At 40.0% G+C, this 21,582-nt stretch overlaps 1 protein-coding gene across 1 annotated transcript in view; it reads right to left on the reverse strand.

Moving 5' to 3' along the window:
• ctnnbl1 (catenin, beta like 1) overlaps positions 1–14,185 on the reverse strand; it is a 29,995-nt gene extending 15,810 nt beyond the window's left edge. The window contains exons 1-11 of the mRNA XM_052059796.1: positions 14,016–14,185; positions 13,341–13,553; positions 12,261–12,367; positions 12,020–12,161; positions 11,279–11,374; positions 7,619–7,712; positions 4,369–4,460; positions 4,067–4,139; positions 3,497–3,555; positions 3,047–3,195; positions 1,632–1,813 (exon numbers count right to left, since the gene is read on the reverse strand). Coding sequence (XP_051915756.1) covers positions 1,632–1,813; positions 3,047–3,195; positions 3,497–3,555; positions 4,067–4,139; positions 4,369–4,460; positions 7,619–7,712; positions 11,279–11,374; positions 12,020–12,161; positions 12,261–12,367; positions 13,341–13,553; positions 14,016–14,045 — 1,237 coding nt within the window. The 5' untranslated portion in view covers positions 14,046–14,185. The remainder of the gene's footprint in view (positions 1–1,631; positions 1,814–3,046; positions 3,196–3,496; positions 3,556–4,066; positions 4,140–4,368; positions 4,461–7,618; positions 7,713–11,278; positions 11,375–12,019; positions 12,162–12,260; positions 12,368–13,340; positions 13,554–14,015) is intronic.
• Between the last annotated feature and the right edge of the window lie 7,397 nt (positions 14,186–21,582).

The following is a 21,582-nucleotide window of genomic DNA, read 5'->3' on the forward strand; positions in this document are numbered from 1 at the left end:
CTTCTTGTTTACGTTGATTCCTGTCCGCACACATACACCATTAGCCATCAAAGTATAATCCGCTGCTACAAGTTTTTAAACTCCTCTCATTTCACAAATAATGAAAGAATATGCACACCGATTATATGAAACCAGAAAAAAAAGTGAAAAAGCCTGGAAACTAATATTCATCAAGACAGCTGCAATTTATCGTTCCAAACTTTCCTCTTTTTTCACCATCCCAAAACATTTACCTCGTCTATTAATTCTGCCAGTCTTTGCGCTGATGTCTGTTCTTTTGCACTGTTGTCAATTTCAGAAAGGATTTCACGGGGATCAATCTTGCACCAAGGTTTGTGACAGAAAGAGGCAATGAATATGAAAAGGAAATGAATGTAATAAAGGAGAGGGAAGACAGCTTAATTACTTTTGAACGAAGTTGCAAAATAACTCATCTCTACAGTGTTGTTACTATAGATAAACTTTCAAAAAGCCAAAAGGGGAAGCCACCGAGGGCGTTCTTTTCCGAAACGCAACTTATTACATAAACTCTTGCGATTGATTAAAACAACTGTATCATTATAATGGTCAGGTGATCTGATCCAAGGACACCCTGAACCAGTTTCCGGTCAATCACAATGCATACAGCATGTGTGGGAATCGAAATGACATCAGCTGCATCAAAGTCAGCCATGTGCATTAATTGCTGCTCACGGAAAATATTTGGGTTTGAAATCAAAAGATCTATATTACACATCTCTGTTTTTACTCCTGCTTATTTCCATCCTGATTCGAAGGATAATTTAGGAGACAACACCATTTGTCTTGATCCAAAAGTCCCCAAAGTGCAAAGACAAATTTAATAAATTTAATGAAACAAAGATTAGGAAAGTTTCGAAAAAGATCGGATCTTCTCGTGATTACCAAATATGAAGGCTCATATTTGGAGGAAATGTCATGATTCAGCCTCTTTTGGGATGGCTCACTAATCTTCGCTGAGAAACAAATCAATTAACAAGTCTATACAGAAACATTTTGTCATCCAATTTAAAGAAAGATGCAAAACTAAACACAGAGCAAAAGCAACCAAGAGCTCATTGGGAATTAGAAGTGAAAGGTTTTAGACTGGAGAAGTCAATCTCCAGACTGGGTGTGTGCATTTTACCTGCTGAAGAGGCGTACAAAAAATATTTGTTAATGGTGGTTAACATATCCAATTAAATCATCTTTTACAAAAATAAAAAAATAAAAATAATCATATACTGTATTATACATTTTACACGCAGCACCAGTGATTTGCCCAGGGTGGAAACTCATTATTGCATGCAGTGTAGTGTCGTTTACAACTGACATTTTCAAGACAACGTGGGATTTACAATAAATAGCTTTTGATATTTTAATCTCGGACATGGAACAGTCACCGAACTAGTTAGTTGTTCGTCAATAAGGCTGCTCTTTCCAAATTGGACCATAGCTGCAATTGCGAAACATCCCAGGGTGTGGCAATGGAGAGGGGAGGTGAAGATCTATTTGCCACAATTTTGAAAGCCTTTGGACTGTTAGCTCTTGTAAAATCTTCAACAAGTCATCATACTCATTTGGTCAAGAAAATAAACCTACTAACCATTATTTTGTTGTAACTCATGACTGACCTTCATGTTCTTTCTCAGAAGTACCAGAGCTCCTCATCTTCTTGGGAGTTTTCATGAAAAGTGGAAAGATGGTTCGCAAACCGAGGATGTCCACAAACTTATGGCAGTTGTCTCCTCCCTCCGGTCCTATCATCCCATGATCCAGAACCTTGAGGGAGCTAGTTCGGGACATTTTCTTCTCCCTACACAGAGCACTATTGTCATCAAATGTAACAGCAGGTTGCTAACTTATAATTAAAAATGAGCATTTTTTGTTGTTGGGGTATTTTTTTGAGAAAAAAAATTATGTGTTGAATGGAAAAGTAATTCTCAAAATGAATCAAAACACACGCATGTAATTCATATGATCATAATAGCAGCAGCAAGGTTTGAGCGTTAACTGTTTCTCTTTTCAGTGCACGCCTCCCTCATAGGAACTGTAGCTGTTTGTCTTCCTGCGTTGCAACAAATGACAGATGGCAGTATTTATCTTGGGAGTAGGGGGACATATTTCAGGCAGTTGAGTATGGTTCTCCAGACAGAAACATTAGGTATGATGGACGGTTGGAGAGGCCAGAGGTGCGGCAATATAAAGCGGATTTTCCCATGGGGAAAGGAGCCTATTCACTCGCTTGACACTTGGCTTAAAACCTTCAGGTATCAACAACAATATTGTTTTGACCCCACAAAGTGACTGTGAGTATCCAACACACAAATATAAGCAGCTGGGGTTGAAAGGTCAAATTAACCCTCCCAGTGAAAAACCCAACCACATAGCAACTTCTTTTATTATTATCCATCTAAACGGCAGGGATTAAAGTATCACTGACCCTGATTTCAATGGACATGGCGCCCAAAACGGATGAAACTGGGTGACCAGGGATAGGGAGTTATCACTTCACAAGTATGACATGTGGGCTTTTGAAATTTTCCAAAAAGGCATAAAATATGTCACCATCACTAGTTTAGCTGAGATGAAAATTAGCATTGGCATTTTTGCTAAGTTTTTGACATCCACAACAATGTAGACAGTTGGTCCTTTCTGTCTTTTTCCTTCTCTCTTATCCTTGGAGACCAGGGGTGTCAAACTCATTTTGATTTGTTTTCGCGGGCCACTTAAAATGACGGGGTGGGCCAAGTCTAGCCCTCGGGCCTTGAGTTTGACACATGTTGCAAACAGTTCTTGTGAAAAGTTTTACATTTCAATAATGAGATCCTGATCCAGTCTACAGACGTGGGTTCTCGCTTGTATACTTAGAAGACTAAAGGCACAGTGTGCAGACCTACTGTTTGTACTTATTTTGACATTTTCTTTCCAAGGGTCATGCATTTACTGTACAAAAGCAAAAATGAAAATGAAAAGCAAGAAAATGCAACTTTTCATGAGAAATTCAGATTGGTTTCCATGCTGGACTGAGTCAAACAATCACTCTCACCGAAGCATCAGATTCATGAGCTGAAGACCCTCCCCTTTGAGGAAACGGTCCCGATTGGCTGGCAGCATTAGGCAGGAACACAGTGCATCAAAGAGATTCTCCATCATCTCCTGCTCCTCAACTGTGGATGGGTTGTGACGTTTAAACACCTAAAAGATTTACAAGAAACACTTCATTGGTATTGGAATTTGTACAAGGTTGGGCCAATGTAAAAAACATCACTTGCAAATACAGCCGACTAAGTACGGTGCTGTGGAAACACGGCATTGGAAATTTGTGCGACTGATAGGATACTGTCACATTCTTGTGATTAGGTTAAATTGATATCTGGGGGCAATACCGTAAAAGGAAAGATTGATATTTCCGTTTGCAAAAAATAATAAGGGTAATGGGGAAGTTTTCAGGTTATGAATGCACAGGGAAAAGCAATCATCTTGAAAAGAGTTTTACGGATAGTTGCTGCAGTAACACATCAATGCCATCCAGTTCTCCCAGGAGCTCTCTCGTGTCTGCGGAAGAGAGAATGAAAAACCGAGTGAGAGAAGGAAAGGATAATGTTCAACAGTTTTTTTAAACGACGGCTCTTAATTGCTACAGACAAGTCTTTCGGCTTCTTCCACCTTAAATTAATAAGTGGAAGAACCAACGGAGGATTAGGACGGTCATGCTGAAATGTGACATGACTGAATAGTCTCTTGCACTATTAATGAGAAACTTTCATGGGCCTGACACCTCACACATGACAGGTTAGAGGAGGTAATAAAATGGAGAACACAGCAGTCAATGATAAAGAGAAAATAAATGAAGATCTTCAATGAGCTTGGGAGATTAAAAGAAGAATCGTGAAGCAAAAAGAATCAAGAGGCGATGGGACACAATGATAAAAAGTGAAAACTTGACGGAGGAATTTTGAAAAGGGCGACAACAGCGAAACTTTGTCAGGAGAGGTCATTAAAAAGAGATGTGGAGCTGTGGAAGACCATTTGTAATGACACGTATGAGTCACTCTGACACACTTACTGTCATTGTTTTGCAACAAGATGGCCAGAATTTCACTGCAGTAAAGCTTGTTACCGTCAAAAGGCATCTTTGCCTAACAGGAAACGGTGAGAAAACATCAATAAGGTGTTATTCATTATATTGTGTATTATTTAATCATCAAATAATACAAATAAACACGTCATCAGTTCAGCAACATTAATCAATAACAACAAAATTATGTTGTCATACATTTTTTAATGCTAAATAATTTTGCCCGATCTGATAGAATAATCAGTGAAATAATTCTCAAAATATTCAACAGCGAGAGTCCAACTTCTTACCTTAATTCTCTTGAGCAGCCATTGCATGAGTCCCTGCTGAGCTGCTTCTGTGCACAGGCCTGGTCTAAATTCGGCCATATTTTCGATAATGGCTGAGGGACAAAAACACCATGGGGAATCATCAAAATCCATCTTTCAAAGCTGCTGTTGTCACCGACAAGTCCCCGAATCATTCAACAACAGGGAATGTGAAATACTGTAACTGCAAGAGCTGGATACATTTTGGTGCAAATCCTGATTCTCTAAAGCAGGGGTCGGAAACCGATGGCTCGCGAGCCAGGTGTGGGTCTTTAGATGATTGCATCTGTCTCGCAGATAAAACTAAATATTCTCACTTGTATAATCCATCCATCGATTTTTCACTGCTCATGTCCTCTTCAGGGCTTCAGTTGGCGGCAGGAGTAATTTTAATTGGATGATACTGGCCTACGTTGACCTTCGCTGGGTAACAGGTAAACGCCCCCTTTTGACTCATTACCTCAAAGCTAATCTTTCCATGAATAAGATGGCGAAAAGAAAAAAAAGTTGACTAGTATGGTACACTTCCGGACAAATAGACTGCCGTGTGTCTAATTTGCAATGACAAATTACCATCGATGAAACGGTCGAATGTAAAGTGACACTTTGACACGCGCCGAGCTACATTCGCATCAAAATACCCTGCGGGAGACACCAGACAGGAAGCATGCAAGCTACTGAGCAGAGTGCAAGCTAGCCAGCATAAACGCCGTGTATTGACCCGGCAAGCTGACTATAATTCCGCTAGCTTTGCTGGATCGTGAGGCATGGAAAAAGATTCACATTGATGGCGAGTATCATAACACTTTTTTTTTTTAAATACATTTAGACTTATTATACTATATATACACACATAGATAGATGGAGAGAGAGAGAGATAGATAGATAGAGAGAGCGAGATATAGAGATAGAGATAGAGAGATCGATCAGACAGACAGACCTCACTGAGATACATTTCCAAATATTTGGCTTTCATGGCTCTTTTAGTAAAATAAGGTTCCCGAACCCTGCTCTAAAGCATAGCCTCAGCCAAGACTTCTTGCTTACTGCTACCTTGCAAAAATGTCACAGATGAGCTGCACGTAGTGTGATATGCAGCTATTTTTACAGACTGTCTTGCGGTATCACACTGACAAGGTGAAGGAAGACAAGCTGTGTCAAAGAAACATCCATTCTAGACAGTACATATCTCAGATCTGTCGCAGACTGCCAAAAATGATCCGTCTCTCCTCTGGAGCAGTCAGTGGCAACAAGCTGTTTGTCTGGTAGGTTTAGGCTGATGTATCTACTAATGTACATGCCTTAAATTCAATGGTAGCCTTGAACGGAAGACCACAGACACAGATTTTCAGGGGTATTCATAAAGGGATACAACAGTTTGTGCTCATATGGAAAGGTGTGTCTGGTTTTACTCCCGGTTCACTCTTAAGACTATGATTAGAAAGAAGCTGCTGCCACCTGATATCTTCATCAGAGCGTACCGCTGCAGAAAGGGACCGACAGAGAGTGATAATGTGGAATTGCGATGAGGGAAGGGAATACAAATGAATTAAACTAGGACAGGAAGGGAGGCGAATTGAGGTAGAGGTTGAGCAGAAGGGAAGATGAAGGGTGGAAAGCTATGGGAGCGTGGAGAACAAGTGGACCGTAAATTTGGTGAATGAAGAAATACGAGCAAAATAAACAAACCATAGAGAAAATTCGGGATACTTAAAAAGAGAGGAGACAAAGGGAAAATACGAACAAGGAAACAACCGAAGAGACGGACGGGGCTGCTGGTGACTGAGCCAGGGAAAGCAAGTAGAGGCAGAGGCCTTTATCAGGGATTCATAGGGAGTCGACAAACAGCCTCCTGGAGGACAGCAGGCTCACAGCAGACAACAGACAAAAGGCTTATTGAAGCTGGGAAAGCTTCCTCCACAACACGCGTGCAAACAGAGGCACACACTTGCATAGACTATACACAAGCGCTGCTCCCCTGACACGCATCTGGAGCCAAACACACACACTGCGCGAACATGCACGCCTCAACTGCTCTCCCATGACTCGGCCTCAATCAGGCGGCAAAGAAAGGCATCGTGGCAGTGGAGTCTATCAAAGCAAAAAGAGCTGAGAGGCAGAAAAGTTTTGAGTCATGTCAGGTTAAATGCAGACAAGGACTTAGTTGGTGATGACCCACACCCACTCACCTTTAGGTCACGTAGTCTCGTGGGTGTCGTCTATAACCCATAGTTAAATATATTTTTGCATTGCGGGGTGGAGTTATACATACGTGTGTGCATATGCGTGCGTGCATGTATGGATATAGTGTATGTAAAATTATTGGGTAGGACAAACACAGCGGTAGGTCCAACGTTGCATGACACCCAATTCAGAATTCATTCAGGATTTATCCAGACTACAGTTACAGAGGCCAAAAAAGAACATTTGTCAAAACTGATTCAGACTAGCCATCAAAATCCATGTATATTATTTTAAACTATCAATTCTGTGTTAAAACCCCCTAAGCCTATTTACACAGACTCTTTGGCTAAGATAAATCCTCTCCTTTCTCAAAATCATTGACTAATCCATGCGCTTTGTTACATCTCGGCTGCATTACTATAATGCACTTTAATTTGTTGCTAGTATTTTCTCATTCATGGGCCTCCAGTTGGCTGAAAATCCTGCTGCTCACCTGCTAACTGGTGCTCAAAAGAGGGAGCTCATAACGTCAATTCTGGCCTCCCTGTACTGCCTCCCCCGCACAATTTAAAGTTTACCTTATTTGCTGCCATGGAGGTGATGATTAATGGTGTGTGCTGTGTTGGCACCGGACACAAAGTGAACTTGCGGCTCTGCAACATGATTAGCCATGTCAGCTAGCCAGTCATAACTCACATGGAGCTTGGGCAGCACAAAATTGCAAAAACCGAGCCTTCCCCAAAATCAAAGAGTGGAAAGCAGGGAGGTTGGACAAACGTTTTTGTTTTGTTTTTCAGAACAATGTCGTGTTAATTTCATCACATTCATTTTATGAAATGCGCACTGACCAGTGTTGTGGTGGCCCGACACAGCACCATACTGTTGCTTATGTTGGAAGCTGCATTAAAGCCAAACTGAATTGGAATTCAGTGAATTCCTGAACAAAATACGGACAAAACGGAACATTTGGCACCTCTGGGATTGTAGCATGTGAGGAGAATGCCTTCCATTTTTGTAAAGTAATGACGGAAAGCTTTTAAGTACTTACCCAGTGTGTTGAAGACACCATCAGCTTCCTCTTTAACCTGCTCATCCAGTCGCTCCATATTCTGCACCAGTAACGCGACCACCTGGCCCTCCAGCTATGCAGAAAGTTTGGTTTTGGTCAAAATTTGAATATTTCAGTCTGCCAGCAACATTCGTTAACATTTTCACTTCCCTCAGATGTTAAGGGTTGTTGAAAACAACTTTCATGTGAATGTATTGTTTTTTAATTAAAAAAAAAAAGATGAGATACAGTACCGTATTTTCTGCACTATTGGGCGCACCAAAAAGTCTTCAATTTTCTTAAAAGCTCACCGAGCGCCTTAAAATCCGGTGTGTCTTTTGTATGGTCATTACGATAATACGTCAACTCCATGATGGCGCCTTCCTGGAGACATGCTTCCAATGTTATAACTTGCTGTTGGTTCAGTGAACTGTGTCGCTGCTTTACTAAATAAGATTGTGTTGCAGCTCCGAAAAAAGGAAAGCTGTGGTGTTAATTTTTTAAAACAGTCTCAACAAATACAGGTACGTCTTTGTCTATCTCTGTGCTTTCTTCCGTTCGACTCGAGAGGTGACGATTACTTCAATGAAACTACAAAAATGTATTTTTATATATTTTTTATTATTAATTTATTTTGTGATTTCCTCGCTTGATTTTCTGTTTTGATGCATTATTTTCAATTTTTGTAGTTTCATTTAAGTACAGTAATAGTTACCGTATTTTCACGACTATTCGACGCATCGTACTAATGGCCGCAGTCTCATTAATGGGTGACATTTCTGTATTTTACACATACACAGGACGCACCGTACGAATGGCCGCAGTTTTACAGTGGTAAAACATACGACAGCTTAAACATACGGCATGCATGCGCGCACTCTAACACGTTAGCTTGAAGCATACGGTAGCATGCCAAGACATACAGATAAGATAAAAACACGTTTTTAAAAAGGCAACGGGTCCGTTTTATTTAGCCATCGTACAATGTTCACACGTTTTTCGATCAATCATCACCCAGAAATCCATCAAAGTCCTCATCCTCTGTATCAGAAGCAGAGGACTGCACATCTCAGTTGTCATTGAATGCATCACATGCTAGTGTGAGTTGCTACGCATTGCCGAGCGGAAAGAAGGAGTAGCAACAGCAAAGTCAACATTTCTCTTGTGTGAAGCTTTCCCACATTTGAAAGTAAACTCGCGTAACTCGCCAAGCGCTGCCTCTCACTCTTTGTAAAGTTGTGTTTGCCACCGATCTTCCATTGTTCCCATGCCGTTTGCAACTTTACTTTGAACGCCCGGTTGATGCCAATGTCCAGCGGTTGGAGTTCTTTAGTCAAGACTCCGGGAATAACGGCAAGCTCAGAGTTCCTTTGCTTGACTTGTTTTTTCACGGCTGCTGTGAGATGGGCACGCATGCCAAAAGCATAACCGGTGGCTTTAAGTTTGAACTGAGCTTCGTAGGCGTGTCTTTTTGTCGAATTTATTTTCAGGGGTTCTTAGAAACCAAAACCGGAGTTGTTTTGCAACAATGCACATTGCCACACTCTATACAAGTGTTGGTACTGGCTTGAGGCGTCCACTTACACGCCCACCCTTCACCATTGGCGGACTAGCTTGTCTGTCCTCTCTCTCCCTCTCTCTCTCTCTCTCCCTCTCCATATATGTATATATACACGCCCACCCTTCCCTGATTGGCCGACTTCTTTCCCGCATGCCTGGCCACAGTCACTTCCGCCTTTTCTCTATATAAACAGCGTGTCGGCTGTCAGTCAGATTTTGGAACTCATCGCATATAAAGGACGCTCCGCACCATAAGGCGTCCTATCCATTTTGGAGAAAATTTAAGACTTTTAATGGCGCCTTATAGTCGTGAAAATACGGAAATTTACATTTTTCAGAGGCGGTCATGAATGCCTCTCAAGCTGAACGACGCCTCTTGAGTTGAATGGAAGTAGCGTAGCACCATCTAGTGGCCACATTGTAGATTACACCTTTTAGTGCGAAGCGTCTAATATATGAAACAATTTTTACAAAATAGCCATTCATTGAAGGTGCGCCTCATAATCTAGTGCATCTTTTGTGCGGAAAATACGGTATTTAAAACATGAACGTGATGTTAAACAATCAAACAACATGTGACTTCAATGAAAAACTGCAGCGATGTATCAAACTAGCAAAATCAAAAAGTTTGCTCCACATTTGCATGCACAAATCAGGCAGACAATAATTAAGGTCAGAACTTTTGGAAATGTGCAAGTGTCATCAGTCAAGACTGGAGCCTGATTATCAAACAAAGCTCAAAGGGTGCCGTCTGGCTGGATAAAAGTACTATTACACACAAAGGAGACAGACCATCCACGCTGATTTATGAGCCACCAGGGACGGTCAGGGATCTTTTTGATTCATCTTATCAAGGGTGCCACCTGGCCTTCTAGCAACAAGGACAGAGGACTTGGAGGCATTACAGCAAGTGAAGAGACAAATGGGTCCTAACCAAACCTTGCCGTCCCGAAACAGTCTCGCCTGAAGGATGTTGTAAAAGAGGACCTGGGTTTATATCGCTCCATTGCCCGGTAAATGGACTGCATTTTTATGTCGTAGTTATTCCCTTTGGAGTGTTGAAAAGCAACCCCCGCATTATTGTCTTAAACAATATCACATCAAGCCAAGAAGCCAATTCATAAAAACAAACAACAGTTTGGGAGGACTGTCATCGGTGCTATTTTTGGATGATGTAGATTTGTCAGCCTCATCAGATCAGGGAAACTGACAGAGAACAGAAGACCCGTTAGCAGTATCTCCAACACTGTGGTCATGATTCTCAGTCAGAAAAGGGGATTGTGAAGCTCTACATCCTGGGAGGTTAGTTGATTGAAAAGTAGATCTTCGATCCAAAAACTTGGAGCACCCCCTGCACTAGATGGAGCTACATTCAAACGCCAACAGAACGATCAGATGTCAGTAAAACTTTTTAAATAAAGCAGCGACACAGTTCACTTAACCAACACTTAACATTGACTCGTTAACGTTGAACTCGCTTGCCGCTGCTCTATTTCCGTGTTCAACTGCGTAACCAAATGCGTCGAGTTTGAACTCTGCATTGTCAGCATGTCTCGAGCATGGAGCCAGTTTGGGGTCGAAATATTACCGTATTTGACCACATAAAAGGCGCATCAGATTTGAAGGTGCGCTGTGAGGTTTTAATAAAATGCAAGGCTTTTAGGTGCGCCTTTTAGTGCGGAAAATATGGTACGCAAAAGATATATTGGTGCAGCACTTTCAGAGATTCAGTAATAGTACTGGTCTACTGTTCAGAATAGAGCCATAAGGCCGTTCTACGCTTCTACAATTTGGTCACAAGCGCCGTGGGCAGTGGAAAATACAATTAAGTGGTAAAGTTTCAGTCTACAACAGATATTGGCAGATACATTTTACAACAAAAATACATGCAGCAAGGGCTGTGTTCTGACAGCATTCCTCTCCCTGTAGTAATCCAAAAAAAACGACATGGTGCTTACGTAGCACGCAGTACGTCACAGGTTGACAACTCCATGGTGAGGTCAATGACCAACTGACCAAAATGATATCTGTGCACAATTTTGTATGCCAGAAGAACGGACTCGAAGGAAAGTGTTGCTTAAGCTGTAGAACTCAACTCACCAGAGAATCTACAAGGACCTCGGCACCTTCCTCGCTTTCGTTGAGCGTGTCAATGTCTGTCAGCTCTTGGAGTAGGTCCACCACTGCTATGGCAACATGTAGATAAGGCTAAGGACAATAGGGTTACAATGTGCAGAATTTTTCTTCTCATGATACATTGATTCTGTGAGTACTGTCCGAGCACATTTGTATCCTAGTTCTGGGGTTGAGTTCGGGTTTCTTGTATGCCATTGGTTTCTACTCATGCTCACAAGATTTTGTTCACCTATTTTATGGATTTGAGCTGTGATTAGTCATTACCTGAGCCCTTAGGCAGTTGTGTTATAATTTTCGGTCGAAAGCAAGTGGCACAATGGCCACCCCCTAAAATGGATAAGAATTGGGAGTATTTTTGAGGCATAATTGATGTTCCACAAATGTAATATGAATCAGAATGCTGTGTTTAGACTCGTGGGGCGCATAGAACATATTATTGGGAAGAAAGTACTCAGCTTGACTTCACCTTTAACATTAGACAAATCTCACCGCACACAGCCAAACAAAATTATTTCAAAAAAGTATCAATACTGAAATAATTGTCTCAATTTATTCCCAAATGGTGGGAAACGTGGGCTTGCTTAGTTGAACACAAAGCCAGTATACTCACAGAAAGCTATGTTGAATCATTTCCCTTGGGATTTGCTGGCAATGACCAATAAATAACAAACTACCGGTAATTGCATAGTGTATCACAGGAAGGATATCAGTGTTTTCATGACTGAGAAGACCCATCAGCGAGTGAACAGAGTTGAGCTCTACGAGCAGGTGATAGAGATTAGGCATGGTAGCAATCACATGCATTTCCTGTATAATGTCATTTAGATCCAGTTCGGACTCCATGAACCTAGACGGGGCACAAAACGAGAGGTTATGAAAAGAGGCTGTTGTGTTGGCGTTGATGACAATTGATGTTGGTTGAAAAGGATGTCGTTGGTGGGCTTACTTTTCTGGATTGTCGGGGAACTTAATCCTGAGTTCCTGATTTTTGTAGGATCGTTTTTCAAAGGTCAGGATCATTTTTTTCACTGAGCTCTCATCCACCGGCTCTGCCTTTTTGATACAGAGGAGAAGTAGCAGCGTGGGGGGGATGAAAGAGAAACAAGAAGAAGCCTTTGGTCAAGGGCGACACATGGCTGCCTGCAGCAAAAAGACACTAATTATGTGAGAGGAGTCAGAGTTTCAACACTATCTGGGGGATTTTACTGGAAAAAGGTAAAGAGTGTCACTTCCTAATTAAAAGCACTTGGCATGGTGGGCACATAATAACATGTTCGTACATTGCAAGTGTGGTGAAACTTTTCTCTCACTGGCAAATATCATTAGAATACAAGCCTTCCCCAACTGCTGTGGATTCCCAAAGGAGACAAATCACCCGATCACAAATTTACCGGATCACTGACTACAGCATGTGTAACAAATGCACTTATGTCATCACTCGAGTGAATACGAGAAGTGGTCTGTGATGACATTTGGCTTTCTGATTTTGGTGGTAGGCTTACAAAGTGTGGTCTCTCTGAGGCACCGTAGTGCGCATGCTTCAAAATGCGTGCGTTTCAATCTTAGGTCATTGCATTATATTAGTTCACAACTCGATGGCAAGTGCAATTTGCACACTGTACCTTTAACATAGATGGTAAGAGAAATACAACTGTTTGCGCCGTTATTTCATACACATTTGAAGTGACGACAAATGCAACTGTGATCTTTTGACAGATAGTTTCCGAAATGTTCCGACACATACTACACACGTGATTGGCAATGTAGCTATGATGCAGAGTACAATTGTGTAAGTGCTGAGTGTTAAACAAATATCAAACATCAGGCAAACTTTTAGCCACTCACATAATGGTGGCCCATTCTTTTGAGGTATGCTCACATCAGATTATGTGACGGCATTCATAATGTAGTCTTGTGGGACTTTTAAAGCATATTTACCAGACACATTTTGGAAAAATTCTAAAATGTAAAACCTCAGGGGTAGTTGACTTTTGAAACTCTACTGTATATAAATAAATGCATCTACCTCCGGATCGTCTTCATCCTGGTCCATCAGTTTCTCCAAGATCTTCTTGCGATCCACAGTCAAATCATCACTGTCCTTCATGTCAGTGCCTCCCTCAACGCCTGCTCCTGCCCCATCTCTGTGTCTAGTACTGGACAGCTTCTGATGCTTTGCACTTCTCAGATCTTCCTCTCCTGCGTCATTCTCTCTGGAACGTGTTGCTCCTCTGTCGGGCTGCGTGGTGAGAGATGCAATAAGCAACACTTCTTTAAAACACGGTATGACATAAGGGGATCCGGTTCACCAAACAAAATAAACGCAGCGGGCGTAATGTAGGTTTGCTACAACACTAAACATGATCACGACCTCCTCTTGAAAACTGCTAGAAGTCAAAAAGTTGCGTATGTGAATATATTAACTTCCATTGTGGAGCGGAAACTGTCTACTCTGTTAAAGAACCAGCGTTCCTCCCGTTTGAGTTTGCATGTTCGCTACGAATATTAATCCCTGGTAAACACATAAGAAAAATAACATGCTCTCTTGTCACGTAGTGCGCCACACGAGAAAATCTTAAACAATTTGAAACGCGACTACGCGACTGCGAGCAGCGACAGACGCAATGGACTCTCAATGGAAATGATAAATTCACCATAAATTCATGAATGAGTGCTGAGTGAGAGGAAGCCTAATCCATACCTGATAATTCAAGAGCTCTCCGACATCCATATCTCCTGGTCTGATATCTGAACCTGAGACTATTGTAAATTCCAGAAACAAATAATGCCTGTTTATACCCGAATAATCAAGCGGCTACGAGCTAGACTCACGCGTATGCCGTAAAACAGTTGAGTGGTACCGTAGAGCGAATATACTGTCGTAAAGTTCAACCTGTCGACGCTGCACTATCCCAACCAGTAAGGATTTGTTGGTTATTATCGTACAAAAACATTGAAATATATAGTAAATATAGTTATTGGTTCTTGTGATGATAATAATAATAATAATAATAATAATAATAATAATAATAATAATAATAATAATAATAATACATCTTGTTTGTGTTTGTATTATAGATCCAGTAAAAGCAAATGTATGTGTTCTTTCCTCCCTTACTGTGGTGAAGGGATTTTTCAAAATTTAAATATCATATATTTGGCAGTCACATATGCCTGGATCTTAATTACAGCCTTCAATTATACACTGATAAAATTTAATACTAAACTGGAACTCTTAGATAATATAATATAAAATAATATAAATAATATAAATAAAGATTTCAAAATGTAAACAGCGCCTCTGTAAAGAGAATTGCTTCAATGCCAATTTATTCGAAAATTTTTGGGTCAAATACTTTTTGGGTCAAAGACTACAGTACTGTGAATTTTGCCATTCAGATTGTGACAGTGAACGGCAAGTTGTGCAAAAAGTATTGAAAAATTAAACTGTTGGACATGTGCGTTCAAAAGTTGAGGGAAGGTCAAATAAAGTTCACTTGTAAAAAGTCAAAGGGCATTTTAGGTTCATCGTGAAGCTTCACCTGAAAGCTCAATGGGTTAACAACTTTTAGTGATTGATGTATTTATATTATAGTGAAAACAGTCATAGAAGATGCTGCATGTGGTATATTGACTGGTATGCTTCCGTACTCTTTCTTGTATTGAAATTGTTTGTTGGCATATTTATTTATTTATTTTGTTCTACACAATGATGAGGTGTGGCATGGTTTAACTGTGTTTTTATCACATTCACTTCACAGTTCTATATGAATGAATCTTGAAAAAAATGCTTAAAAATCCCGATGCCAGTTATAATTTGTGCATTAAAGGTCTAGTCTACTGTAAATGCATCAAATACAGCCTCTTCTATTTGTTTAGTGTTAGTGTAACATTCTGGTAAACTGGAAGCTTTTTACTCATTATGTTTTGCATTAAAATAGACTGAGGATGCCAAAAAAGATGAATCAAAAGTCAGATCGACTCTTCGCAAACAAAACAAATCCTCCCTTATCACTGTTGCCACATTTGATTTGATTTACAAAGTACAGGGCACATTGTGACCAGACTTTGTTTGCCATATTTCCCACTATGCCCACAATCAAATGCAGCATCAAATCTGATCAAATCTAGATAAATCTCCCACTAAGAGCTTTCTGTCGTTTAGAAGGTGGTTGCAGTATGTGGCTCCATACTTGCGTAGTGACAGACAGGTGATTATTTATTTTTTTTGTATTTGGACAGAGACAAATTATTTTCTTGAATTCGTACTAATTGCCATGGCTGGAGAGGAGGAAAAAAAAGAATTGTGTGCTGTAATTCTCTGTTCTCCTGCAGCAACGTGTAAACAATGGCTCATTTGCAGGACTTCAATTAAACGAATGGCACAAATACAATGCAGAATAAAATTTAGCACAGATGGTGTCTTTTTGATTCGAGGAAGAAGGACGAAAAAAAGATGCTATTTTTCTAGCCATCTTGCATCTGTATCTTGACTGAATGTATTGTACACAACGGTGAGGAAGCTTAACCGCAAGTTGCTGTCGAAAGGAAGAGGCCAAAAGGGAGGACGCACATGGAATGGAGAAGGCGGAGAGTGTCAGGCAGAGATAGTGGAGGGGAGAGCAAATTAATTTGATCTTCATTATGAAGATGATAGCTTTCGTGCAAATGAAACAGACAGTGACAAAACTGTTGTGGGTGGATTAACAGCTAATTAATTCAAATACTCTTTTCACATCCGTGCATAATGAAAGTCCACTTAAAATTCACAGTGGAATCTGTTCAAATAAGATCAGTTGCTGAAACAGGAGAAATTATTTTTTTTTTTCATTTCCAAACATGCTATGAAGTGGAAACACTTTTTAAACTATTTGAAGCTCTCTGTAAATTGTCACCATTGCGATTTGAACACATTGAAATGATGCCAAATAAAAGAATAAAACCTTCTAAAAACCTTTATTCACTATAGACGGGCAGTTAACATTCCTCACTGTCATTCATGCATCATTAATTTTACCACTTAGCTTCATTCGGGTTGTGGATGAGCTGGAGCCTAGTTCAGTTGACTTTAGTCGTGAAACAAGCACACCCTGGACTGGGCGCCGACCACTCGCAGGGCACATGAAAGCAAATTTAGAATCTTCACTAAACTTAACATGCACGAGCATCGGGAAAACATTCAAACTCCACAAAGGAAACTTGGAACTGATTGAAACCGTCCGGAAGTTCAGGTCTGTGAGGCAGATGTGCTAACCACAAGGTCGTTGTGCTGCCATAATTTAAATAAATAAAATAAAAATGTCCCCAAAATACTCGAAGAGAATTGACAAACACATGATAGACAGAATATTAGTTGTTTGTTGAAAGATACAGTAGATACTGTACAGGATTCGCAATAGCTTGACTTGTGACTCATGTCAAATCGACTTTACACATTGAAATGAATGGGAATGTCATTAATCTGTTCTAGCCACTGAAAAAAGAATTGTTAGCTGTTTTACTCAAATACTACTGTCGAGTAAAACATAGATATAAAAACATAACAAAACATAACCACTTAAAGGTTCCACATGAATCGCAATTTTTTTCCAGATCAATGACGCGTACTCTTAAATTAAATTTTTGCTCTTAGAACAAAGCAAATAAACATCGCGTGTGCCTATGGACCGAACGGAACATATGAACTGAACCGACAGCAGTCAAACTGAACAGTTTGGAACGTTTTCAAAAACTTTTCCATCCATCCATCCATCCATCCATCCATCCGTCCATCCATCCATTCATCCATTCATCCATCCATTTTCTACAAACAAAAACAGAGCTAAGATCCGAGCCCAAAAACCTGTTGCTGTGAGACAGACATGCTAATCACATGTTCCAGCATGCCACAAGTAGTATATGAAGTCTTTATTTTAAAATTCACAACACTTTGAATACATGTTATTTTTAAAAATGGGATTATGGATAATTTTATGGTTGTCCAGGGAGCATTCTTTTCACACAAGGTGCCCAGTTGAACTTGTGTATTCTAAGGCGCCCAAGCCAAGATAAGATACTAAGATACTTCTGCCAAAGATAAGTTGTTTTGATTCCCCGCATAAATTCTACAGTCTTCCTCAGACGGCCAATCCAACATCTTTATCTTAAAATCTGAAGTTGAATATCTTGCTGGGATTACTGCCAGTCAAATCTGAGGAGGAAAAGTGGCTGTGACTTGGCTGTGACAAAATTGGAGTTTGTTAGTCAACATAAAACAGAATAAGAGTTTTTAAAATGGTTGGGTATTGGCTCTGGCCTGCAGGTAAGGAGAACCCTGAACAAATTGCCAAGTGTGAAGGTTAATGAGATTTTCACAATGTGTCCATCTAGCGACTTGAACTCAGATTAAATTGACATAGTGTGATTAAAATTAATTGACCTGTGAAATGAGCATGTCCTTCAAACTTTAAGAATTGATGGAAATTGCATCTTGAGTTTGAGAGGGAGGATGACATGGGTGCAAAATGGAAATCATTTACATAGTTTCCTCGGATATAAATTCTGGATGAGAATTGTCTGAGACATCGAAGGGCTAAGTGGTATGAAGCAAACGTGATCAAGAGATGTACTTTTACGCGGTCGAATCTTTGCTTTGAGAGTCATGCATTATTTATTAGAAACCTCAAAAGATTCTCAATAAAAGGTTGTATGTCATTATGGTGACAACGGTAGGAGGAAAAAAAATATGCATCTGCTCCTTTATCGCAAAGCCCACTAAAATGTATTGATTTCTGCCTTGGCACTATGCTCATTAATGATATTAATATCATTATGGTCTGTCAAGGAGAAATGTGCACTTTGTGTTGCACACGGAAGAATCAGAAGCCACAAACGCAGGCGTGCAAAGGTTCCAGATCACCAGTGACCGTAATTAGGACAAGCATAGTGAAAATAAATATATTGATGTTCCCAAAACCTAAAATGAACTCTGATAAACGCAAGCTTGGGATAAAGTAATCTGCACAGTCATTTAAAACCCTGAAAAATGAACATGCACTCATTTGTCTTCTCCATCCTATGCAATGAAGTTGTATGAGCCTAAGAACGCTTGTTTTTTCTTGGGTTTCAGTTTTGGTCAAATATAGGTATTGTTGTGGTTTTGGTTGTATTTTTCTTTCTCTCTTTCTGCAGTGGTGGCTTATGGTAGGGGACAAAACTTCATTATAGGGCACACCTGATTCCTTCTGCAAATCTTCAACTGCTCCAGAAAAGCCTGGCTCAGATTTACATATGTTTTCATGCTAATTTATCTCCAGTGACTTAAGCCTTCATTTCTCTGTCTTTTGCAGTTTTTGTTTCGTGTGCCCCAATGCTCATCGGTGTGACTGTTCAGCCCTTTTCAAACTGCACTTAGCAGTACGCAGCATAAGCCTTCGTCAAAACCATTCATTGTGTGTATGCGGTGATGTGGTGAGAAGCGGCACTCTGGAATGGAGCGGTGATGGGCGCAGCAGGAAGACTTTCAAATTGAGAAATGTCTCGGCTATGAGAAGCTGCATGGTGGAGGGAATCCGTCCTATTTTGGCAGATTTATTTTAATATAATGGCAACGGAGGACAATGGAAAAAGCCCTAATAAATGCAGCGTCTCCCGGTCTCGAGCTTAGGACACACGAGAGATAACATATAGTGATGTCTTAAAGAAGACACTGCTCCCTGTTCAGCCTGAAATATATCTGAAAGCCGTCTTGAAGGAATCGCAGCTCAGATTAAACTCTGCAATTCCCATCAAGCCATTAATAAAGGTTGCACCATCCCCCGCACTTTTTTTTTGGTCACTCCCTCTTCTCTTTTTTAAAATGAGCAAAGCCAGAGAGGGATCAGTTATACACCAATACAATGAAAGATAAATCTTCAAAGAAAGAAAGAAAGAAAGATCAAATATCAACACCATATGTTTGATTTGTTAGGGCATTGCCCACTCCCTGTACATCCATCCATTGATACATCCATCCATTTTCTGGTCCGCTTTATCCTCCCACACAGTGATGAACAAGTATCAAGTATCAAGTACAACTTTATTGTCAAATATTAGTTGATTTTATTTTAATTATTCTATTTATTTTAATTAATATTAAATATAAAGAGGGCGGCCCGGTAGTCCAGTGGTTAGCACGTCGGCTTTACAGTGCAGAGGTACCGGGTTCGATTCCAGCTCCGGCCTCCCTGTGTGGAGTTTGCATGTTCTCCCCGTGCCTGCGTGGGTTTTCTCCGGGTGCTCCGGTTTCCTCCCACATTCCAAAAACATGCGTGGCAGGCTGATTGAACACTCTAAATTGTCCCTAGGTGTGAGTGTGAGCGTGGATGGTTGTTCGTCTATGTGTGCCCTGCTGCCCGGAGACGGCTGGGATGGGCTCCAGCACCCCCCGCGACCCTAGTGAGGATCAAGCGGTACGGAAGATGAATGAATAAATATAAAGAACAGCCATCCGCGCTCACACTCACACCTCAGGACAATTTTGAGTGTTCAATCAGCCTGCCATGCATGTTTTTTGAATGTGGAAAGAAACCGGACCCACGCATAAACGGGAAGAACATGCAAACTCCACACAGGGAGGCCGAAGCGGGGATTGAATAATAATAATAATAATAATAATAATAATACATTTTATTTGTGGGCGCCTTTCTAGAAACTCAAGGACACCTTACAACAAGCAGTTAAAATCACGAGTACAATGTTAAAAACAACATCAAATAAGATAAGAAAAAATACAACAAAAATAAATAAATAAATGGCGTTATGGTCTGAGTGAATAGGCTTGTCGAAACAGATGTGTTTTGAGGCGGGATTTTAAATGTGTCTTGAACCCAAGATTTCTCCACTATGAAGTCGATGCATTAACCACTGGACCACCGGGACACCCCGGTGAGAAATTAGCCTTGTATAATTTCCAAACATGACAACTGTGATGTGAACTGCGTTTTTAGGTGTATCCTAACTCAGGCTGATGATGATGATGCATTCCTGGCTGGGTAAACGAATTAAATCACTGCACAGAAGGCCAGGTAGCATTACCACTTTATAAGGCTGTTGGCATGGTAACCAATGTCTGCAACACTCGTTACGTCTCAAGATGACTTTTTTCTTTTTTGCCTCTTGCATTTTTTTCCTACTTTGCATGCAAAAAGTGTGCGAAGTCCTACTCAAGCCTCACTGAACATAATTAATCTCAATGGATAAAACTGCACAGAGATGATTTATGTTTTTTTGGTAATCCCAAAGTGTTTTTTGTACAGCAGAATTTAAAAAGCAGATACTGTATTTGTGGGCGCCCTGTCCCTGTTTAACTTTCCAAAAGAATAAAGGATTTCACTCAGATTGACCATCACATTTTAACATCTTTAATTCACAATCCAAATCAAATTAAACACTTTATTTCCCACATGGATTTTTAATGAGTGCAAAATCATGTTAAATAACAAATGCATGCATTTATTGGTATCATGATCAATATGACAATCCAGTGAGAATTAACACAAAGAATTAACACATATATATATATATATATATATATATATATATATATATATATATATATATATATATATATATATATAGTTTTTTTAATTCAAAGTAATTCCACATTGTGGCTTCAAATATTTTAGTTATAAAATGAAATCATATAATTTTCATGTTGATCATATTATGACTTAATTTTCAAGAAATACGGCTCTTTTCAAACTATTCCGTGTCTTTTAAATTGTCATAAAATTGACATTTGAATTGCAAGTTTTTCTTGAAACATCACATCGTCAAAAAAATTTAAACGTTTTTCTTGTAAAACAATTTTATTCTCAAGAAATCACAACTCTTTGAAATATTCTCACTTTATCAAATATTCCTTCCATTTTGAATAATTCGGGTCCCAATCATGGTGATAGAGAAGCTGAAGTTTAACCCAGCTGATTTCTTCCAGGATGACCAGGCTGCAATGGATGCTGAGTGGGCAACATCTAAGATAATATAGTGCTATTAAATGCACAAGTGAAGAAATTATGATCCATCCATTTGTCCTCATTAAAAGGGAGTTGAACCCCAAAAGTTTTTGACAATTGAATGTTTTATGCAGCTCAATGAGTCAATACATGGCATTCTGATTCATGTTGTGTTTGTGAAACACGAGTTAAGCAACAAAATCATTTTTTTCTAATCCATCTCGGAGGGCGGCCATTTTGTCATTTTCTGTCACCTGAAAATGTTCGTATCACAGTTGCTCGGGGCTGAGTTAA

The sequence above is a fragment of the Hippocampus zosterae genome, chromosome 2 (genome assembly GCF_025434085.1).
Source record: "Hippocampus zosterae strain Florida chromosome 2, ASM2543408v3, whole genome shotgun sequence".
NCBI lineage: Eukaryota > Metazoa > Chordata > Actinopteri > Syngnathiformes > Syngnathidae > Hippocampus > Hippocampus zosterae.